This window comes from Thalia democratica, chromosome 9, assembly GCF_965202585.1.
Source record: "Thalia democratica chromosome 9, ktThaDemo2.hap1.1, whole genome shotgun sequence".
Lineage (NCBI taxonomy): Eukaryota > Metazoa > Chordata > Thaliacea > Salpida > Salpidae > Thalia > Thalia democratica.
In genome coordinates, this window is record NC_139173.1 from 1,655,062 (window position 1) to 1,663,995 (window position 8,934).

At 23.5% G+C, this 8,934-nt stretch overlaps 1 protein-coding gene across 3 annotated transcripts in view; it reads right to left on the minus strand.

Annotated features, from left to right (window-relative positions):
* LOC145843973 (proto-oncogene vav-like) overlaps positions 1-7,706 on the minus strand; it is a 30,178-nt gene extending 22,472 nt beyond the window's left edge. For all 3 annotated transcript variants that reach the window (XM_082951272.1, XM_082951273.1, XM_082951271.1), the window contains exons 1-7: positions 7,544-7,706; positions 6,943-7,084; positions 6,050-6,163; positions 5,158-5,213; positions 4,787-4,867; positions 3,325-3,469; positions 2,745-2,894 (exon numbers count right to left, since the gene is read on the minus strand). In XM_082951272.1, coding sequence (XP_082807398.1) covers positions 2,745-2,894; positions 3,325-3,469; positions 4,787-4,867; positions 5,158-5,213; positions 6,050-6,163; positions 6,943-7,084; positions 7,544-7,668 — 813 coding nt within the window. In that variant the 5' untranslated portion in view covers positions 7,669-7,706. The remainder of the gene's footprint in view (positions 1-2,744; positions 2,895-3,324; positions 3,470-4,786; positions 4,868-5,157; positions 5,214-6,049; positions 6,164-6,942; positions 7,085-7,543) is intronic.
* Positions 7,707-8,934: the final 1,228 nt, after the last annotated feature.

An 8,934-nucleotide genomic window follows, 5' to 3' on the forward strand; every position in this document is an offset into this window, starting at 1 on the left:
CGTAAAAATAAATCTGTCTACAATTAATATTTAAGTATAAGTGAATATAAGTATATGTATAAGTACTTTTATAAACATACGATAAGTTTAAAATTACAGTTACTAATTGTATTTAGTAAATTTAATTATTTTTACACTTTCACACTTTAGTTTCTTTGAAAACTTACTTGTTGTTATTAAATAACATGATATATACAAATGTTCGTAAAACATAAATTAATTTTTAAACGTGTTAAATATACTTAATAACTATTCTAAACAAATACTTAATTTTTAAAAATTTGTTTTAGTACAAATAAAACTTGATATGAAATTACAAAAGTTAAAGAAAGTTCAATATAAGTATTTTCAAAATTTAAAAACTGTTGATATACGATATTTAATAAGTTCGTTTCTAAAACTTATATGTATTTAGAAAATGATCTAGTCACGATTTAGTAATTAAATTTTTAGTTTGTTTAGTAAGTTTGATAACTAAATAATCTGATTATATGCAAACACTGTATGTATATACAAAATATACAGTTTCAAAATGAATCGGAATAGCTTTTGTTTTTAATACCTTTGGGATTTACTGAAACTCTTTGTATTTGAAAGTTATGAAACTCAAAATCATATTAAGTGAACATTATTCATGTTTAATTCTAAAGTTTATATTTTATTTTGTTCTAAAATTATAAAATACTTGAAACTGTCTCTTTTAAGCAAAGCTAAAATACTTTAAAATGCAATAAACATTCTTAAAGTTTCATTTAGTTTAAGACTCAAACGCTTAACTGATTTTTTTCTCAAATAAAAATAAAAACATTTCTAAACTATAAATTTTAATATTGTTATTTGTTTTAAATCAAATAGTTAAAAGTTCTCGACTTAATAAGCTTTATGTTCAAAAACTTTTTTCAGATTTGTTTATAACAACTGATGATCTCCTATATGCCAATATAGGAGTGAAACATGGTTTTGTTGATAATAAATGGTAAAACTATAAATGTTAATTGCAATTAAAAAGGTAATAAAATATGTCTACATTTACAACTTAAAATTATTTTATTTAAAGAGTTTTTCTATAAAACTAATCTTTCATATTTAAGTTTAAAACCATAAATCTAAAATACTCAAAGTTAAGGAATAAGTATTTATTATAACTTGAATTTAAAGCATCAAATAGTTAGTAGATAAAGTTTTAATTCTTAATATGCATAGGATTAACAATAGTTGGTGTTTATGAAAATTTATAATATTAAAAACATTAAATTAGTTGTGATCAAGTGTGCAATAGAAGTAGTTTGAAATAAATTTGAAAACTTATACGACTAACCAAGCAAGAGTAAAGAGTGTAAAAATATTTTTAACTTCAATATCAGCAAACTAAACATTACTTATAAACTCTATAAAATCCTAGTAGTCATTAAAATGAAAAAAATTAAAAGTTAATAAAATAGCACCTCAGCTTGATTTTTATTTGAATAAACAACAAACCTTCTACATCAACGAACATACTTCAGTGTGTTATTAAGTAGCCAATAAATAAATAATTTAGTTATTAGAAAGAAAATTACGTTTTGAACAATGAATACTTGGTTATCTCTTATTATCAAATCTTTTATTTATTCTTGAAATAATATTTACAAAACTAGGCCTCATTGACAACGTACATATTTTTTGGTCATTTAAGAAACTATTACCTCATGGTTGATAAACATAACTTTGATGTGTTTTCGAGGATTTAAATTATAATTCGTACTATTAACAATAATGTAACCTCGTGGTTGATAAATATAATTTTGATGTGTATTCGAGAAATCAATCTATAATTCACACTATTAACAATGATACAACCTCGTGGTTGATAAATATAATTTTGATGTGTTTCTGATAAATCAATCTATAATTCACACTATTAACAATGATACAACCTCGTGGTTGATAAATATAATGTTGATGTGTATTCGAGAAATCAATCTATAATTCATACTAAACAATGATATAACCTCATGGTTGACAAATACAATTTTGATATCCTTCTGAGGAAATAATCTATAATTCGTACTATTAACTACAATAATATAACCTCATGGTTGATAAATATGATGTTGATGTGTTTTTGAGGAAATAATCTATATTTCATACTATTAACAATAATATAACCTCGTGGTTAATAAACATAATTTTGATATCCTTCTGAGAAATCAATCTATAATTCACACTATTAACAATGATACAACCTCGTGGTTGATAAATATAATTTTGATGTGTTTTTGAGGAAATAATCTATAATTCACACTATTAACAATGATATAACCTCGAGGTTAATAAACATAATTTTGATATCCTTCTGAGGAATCAATCTATAATTCGTACTATTAACAATAATGTAACCTCGTAAATATAATTTTGATGTCTTTCCGAAGAACCAATCTGTTAATACTATTAACAATTATATAACCTCGTGGTTGATAAATATAATTTTGATGTGTATTCGAGAAATCAATCTATAATTCATACTATTAACAATGATACAACCTCGTGGTTGATAAATATAATTTTGATGTGTTTTTGAGGAAATAATCTATAATTCACACTATTAACAATGATATAACCTCGAGGTTAATAAACATAATTTTGATATCCTTCTGAGGAATCAATCTATAATTCGTACTATTAACAATAATGTAACCTCGTAAATATAATTTTGATGTCTTTCCGAAGAATCAATCTGTTAATACTATTAACAATGATGTTACCTCGTGGTTTATAAATATGATGTTGATGTCCTTCTGGGGAAGTCCGAACGCTCTCAGAGGTTTGATGAATTTTTCACACATCATCTCAAGGTGGTTCACGTAATTTCCCTCCGTTTCCATGATCTCATCCACACAGTAGTCTCTTGCACTCTGTTGGAAATAATAACAAAAATAATTTATAAAATATAAACATGACCTCATCCACACAGTAATCTCTTGCACTCTGTTGGAAGATTATTAAAATAGTTTATAAAATATTTACATGATCTCATCCACACAGTAGTCTCTTGCACTCTGTTGGAAAAATAATAAAAATAATTTATAAAATATTTACATGATCTCATTGACACAGTAATCTCTTGCACTCTGTTGAAAAAATAAAAATAATAATTGATAAAATGTATACATGATCTCATACACACAGTAATTCTTAGCACTCTTTAATCATCAATAAAAATAGTTAATAAAAAATATATATAAATGATCTCCCTTACACAAAAGTGTCTTGTACTCTGTTAAAAATTGGTTTACTTATAGATTTATCCGAAAGGTAAATTTAAGTAAAGTAAAATATAAAAACCTTTTTGGCATCTTTACTAGGCTCAGACGCCATACTTTTCATAGTATTTATTATGCATCCGTAAATATTGTCTTCATCTTTATCGTCTTCTTCTTGATTCGGCACTGAATCGTAGAAGTCCTCTTCATCCTCTATGGACATGTCTCTGTAAAATATTTTATTTTATTTGTTTTGTCATAACTGTGAAAAGTAATATTTGTTTGTTTTTATTGCTATGAAAAGTTTAGTGATTTGGTGTATTATTTGTAGCTGGTTTTTACTTTTCGTTTACTTTATAGATTTTTATATACTTTTTCTTAAGTTTGTAAAAGTGTTTTTTTATTTAATATAATGTGAAAATTTTTAAATATTTTTGATGTTTTCAAAACTTTCGTTAGATAACAAAAAATCGAAGAACAAAACTAAAAATCTATAATATTTTTCAATATCTGGTTTGAAATTTGAAGTGTATTTTTTCTACAGATGAACTTTTGTTTGAAGGCTTGGTATGAGTATTTATTTTTTGGGGCTTAGAATTGAAACAGCAATTTATAAGGCATGTTGTTTACTTTTGAACATAAAAACTATAAAATTAGTCAGTTATATTTTGAATCTACAAAAGTAAAGTTTTAAAAACATTTTATATAATATAGCGCAAGGTTAATTCATTAACAAAAACTTAAACACAACTTAAATAAATAAAAATCATTGTTATTAGAACAAATTACCAAAAGCAAAAATTAAAATTAGCCCAACAATAAATTAAAAGTTCAAGTTAATTTTAGATCAAATTAGTTTGTAATTTTGACATATTGCCAAATAAAAGTTTGCTTTTTTAATTCTATTTTATATGTAAAATGACAAGTTGATCTGTTTATTGGTAATTTATTAGGGGGAATTAAGTGGTAAACTTTGGCACAATTTTTTAGTTTCCATAATAAACTACTTAGAAACGTGATACTTAAAAGAATTTCAAATTAATCGAATAGAGGTAATACAAAACAGTAAGAATTTTGTTTAACTAAAACTGACTTTTTATTTGGCATTTATTTTAATAAAAAACCCAATTTAAAGGTAAGTTTATCATAACTTTTGTTTTTAATGTAGCCATATAGCCAAATTGTTTTTAAAAGTAATTTTAAAATCAATTTACAACAATCAAACTTTTGATTCAAAAAAATTATTTACACTGAAACAAAAACCAACCTTTTCAAAATTTTCTATTATAATTATTAATAACCTAATTATTATCAAAAGCTTTTTTATACTTAAGACTAAATTAAACTTATATTTCTGTGACTGTTCTAATAAATCTTAAAGCAAAGTTACAATACAATTGCATTGCAATCTAGATAGTCATATATGTCAAGCGTATTTGAATACATTAAAAATATTAGAAAACTCGAGCTACAACACAAGAAGCATAAATCATTACAAATAAAATTTTCAACAAATTAAAAACTTTATTTTATTTAGAACTCACAGCACAATTTCTGCCAGGGATCCGTAAATAGAGTCTTCTTGCGAGTTTCTCTTCGAATCATTTTTGTTGATCGGGAACGGTCTAAAAATATTATTTTACAAATTAAAAAATATAAAGATCAAAAGCACATACTGAGAGATTAAAAATTTAACTTAAGTTTAAGAAAAATAAAAAGTCTTTAAAATCCAATTTGTTTATTTAAAAAAAATTGTTTGATTAAAACATTTCAGAAATAACAAACTTTTAACCTGAAAAAGAAGTGCAGTTTATTAAGATTCAACTTAATTGTTGAAAACTGTACTATCAGTAAAGACAGTCCTATCAAATAGATATTAAGAAAACAGATATTAAACAAAATAACAACAAAAAACCTGTATCTTTCTGCTACAAATGGTAAATGTGACAAATCAGAAAGAGTGTTTAAAACCTGTAAAACAATTTTGTAAAAAATTTCAACTAAATATTTAACAAAAAAAATTATTACGTTACATACTTTAAAAATATTAAGCTTAAAGTTTAGCAATGTATAAAATAAATAGTTTAAATTTAGTTTTTAGTTGTACAAAAATATCATTTCTTTACATTAATAATTTTCCAAACTATGATTCAAAGTTTTGGAAATTAATCCATTTTAGTATTTAAAACTATAGTTATGGTTTATAATGTTTTAAGACAAAAAAGTTAATTAACAGTCGGAACAATAACAATAACTTTTGTGTTTTACTGATTTTATTTATGGTAAATAACAACTAAAAAATGATGTTCTAATTTAAAATTATGTTAAAGAAACAATGGATTTTTCGTTGATGGGCTTTCACTTAAATAAGGGGTGTTCTTCTAATGACATATGTTTTATGTTGCATTAAGAATTAATTTTCTCCAAAAATAAAGATTTATCAACTTGATTAGATGACCCATATGTCAATTATAATTAGTGCTCCATCCGTAGTATTAAATTCAAATAACTATTTAAAAGAACAACAATAAATAATGTTTTAATTTTTTAAACTTTACTAAATTAGAACATTTGTCTTTAAACATTGTTTTACAATTAAATTGAGTGTTGTTTTCATGTAAACTAGGGTTGTGACTCACTTAATTTCATAAATTAATTTAGACAAAAAACACTTCTAATTTATGATTTTCTTTGAAAAGAATTTTAATGTACTTAAAGTTTTTTGAAACTAACGATAAATTTTCTTTTTCAACGCTTACAAAAATATTCAACAGATAACTTTTGTTTATCAGTTTAACAGAACAAACTTTGAAAAAGTCAGTGAGATGATAAGAATCAGAGGGGTGAAAAGTTTTCTTCAACCCGAAAGGGGGCCCTGCAATGCAATTCAATGCCGCCCACAAGTTTTGCACGCACAGAAACTGTTAAGAAAAAATTGAGAACAAATATTTTTCTGATGTAAAACAGTTTGTTCAAATTTATTTAATTCTACAAACTGTATTACTTAAAACTCAAATGCTCAAAAACTGTTTGAGAACAATCAAAATAGTTGACTGTTGAAAATTGTTGTCGTTTAAGTAAACAGTCAAACTGGTAAAATGATAAAAATTAAAAAAAAATTAAAAGTTAAAGGAAAAAATATTAATATTAAAGATTTTGAAACTTACTATCTTGAATTAAAATAAAACTCTATAACTTCTACACATTTCAAAAAACATGATTTTTAATAAGTTATTTAACCAGTTTTAAGTTGAAAACTAATCTGTTTTTAAAGTATAAATGGTTCTAAAAAAAAGAAAAGTTTATTTAACTTCTTATTTAGTAATACACACCTATTTAATTTGCAAAGTAGCTTAAAAAAATTCAAATGTGCTTAACAATTTCAAATTAATCAAATACTAGTACATATGAGTAATATTATCTCAAAAAATTGTTTTATTTAGTTTTTATTTCATTTTCAAATGCTTTTTTAAAAGAAAAACCTAGGTTACAATAAAAAAACAAAAAAGTTTTTATTAGTTTAAAAAACAAACATTATACATAAAAATGTCTAAACTGTTAAACATTTTATTATAACAAACTAACTTGAGAGAAGCCATGTTCCTTGTAATAGCAAAAAAAAGAAATTGTTTAAATATTTATAGTAATAAAACATATACAATATATTATGTCATTAAAAGTTATATCCTTTTTAATTCACCTGGGAGGTTACACTTTCTTTGTGTATTTTTGATGAATCAATCGAATTCGGCATGATAATATTTATCAGGTTGCACAAAATCACACCGTCCCTCAGGGCAAATGCTAAATCAATTGCTGTTGGGTTATCTTGAAGGCAAATCCTGTAAGAATTAGAATGTTACACACTTCTTTTTGTACAAAAAAATTTTTCAACATATACTCAAAAGTAATTAAGAAGATATTTTTGTATTTGTATATAGTTCATTTAAATGTTTACATAGACATTATTAATTACCTTAAAAAATAAAAAACTTAGGTGATTTAGTACAATATACTTTAAAACTGCTAAAACTTGTTGATCCTGAAATGTTAACACTGGTAGTATATTGTTTTTTTTTTTGTGATAGAAAACTTTATCATGAACATAAAAAAATTGAAAAAAGTTTATAAAAAACCAACATGTTCTTAATAACAAAGGAATTTTTTTATAAATTTGGCCTTTTAAAGAGTTAAAAATACATTATTAAATGTAAAAATTAATGTGTTAGAAGATAAAACCTCATTACTTATTAATTAATTAAAAATAGATAAATAAAACATCAATATAATTATTATAGAACCTGTGATTAAGTGGAATAACTCCAACTTCATTTTTCAACCAATCAAAACAAAGAGCCCACAAGTCGTCATTTTTTGTGATGTGGGTCAGCTTTGAGGCTGCAGCTTTCCATTTTAACGATGACATTTCAATTTGTCATTCTATTAACTTAATAAATAAATACTATAATCTAAAAATTTTCAAATGTAAGAAAAAAGTTCAAAGATAATAAAATGTTTAAGTGTCAGTAAACTATTAGTGAGATAAATAAAAGCTATATAATGTAAAACTTGAAAATTTAAGAATGTTTTAAAACTTTGAAAATTATTCAAAATAAAAAATTTAAGTGCTTAAAAGTAGAAATTTTTTCTTAACTCAAAACTTATATTAACATATGCTTGTATTTGTCATAAAAAAAACAAACTTCATAAAACTTAAATCATTTTAAGAGTACTTCTGTTTAACAAAATTTAATAATCTAAATGAGGGATAACTTCTACTTTTGAAGAAGAGAGCTAAAAACCAATATGTTAAAAATATATTTTTAACATTAAGTAAAATATTTTTTCCAATTTTGAACAAGTTAACAAATTTTTGGTAAAATAGTAGAAAGAAATACAGACTATCATTAACTTTTTGTATTCATTATGTACAAATATACTTTTGCTTTTTGGAATAAATTTTGCAAACTTGTTAACATACATGAACAAAGCAAATACTTTATAGGGTAGCTGTTACCATTTTTTGTATAGTTGAAGACTAACTTCTTAATGAAGTTTTATTCAAAAAAATAGTATACTTATCTGACTTAAGTTACTAAAAACTTTTGACACCATAAATATGATGCCATTTTCTTTAGACTTTAGTGCATGTACATTAGTAGAAAAATAAGATATGTCTTACATTATTAAGTAGAAAAACTCATATCCAAAAACCAGATTTTTTCTTTAAAATATTCAGCTTAACTAATGATTCACAACAAAATATAAGTCTGCAAGCAACAAAACTTATAAAACCTTTAAAAATTCAAAATAAAATGGTAGGTATTAACTATAATGGGATCAGTAAAAAGTTTACAAATTAAGAACTTTTTTTTGCCCTGTTTTTTTTTTTTTTATTATAGTAACTGGCTATATGATAAACTTCAATAAAAAAAAAATTAAACAGACACAAAGCAAGTAGTAAATTTTAGCAAGTACATACATTTTGAATGCTTTTTTGTAAACAAACTTAGTAACCTATTTTTAGTAGTATAATTTAGTCATGTAACACTTCAATATATTTTCTAATAACATTATTCTCAAATTTAAACATTGAAATGTTTGAAGTAAAACTTAATAGTTAAGTTGTTTAAATTTTTTATTCTTACTTAAACAGTTTTATCTTAAAAGTAGCCATGTAAGAAAGGAAGAA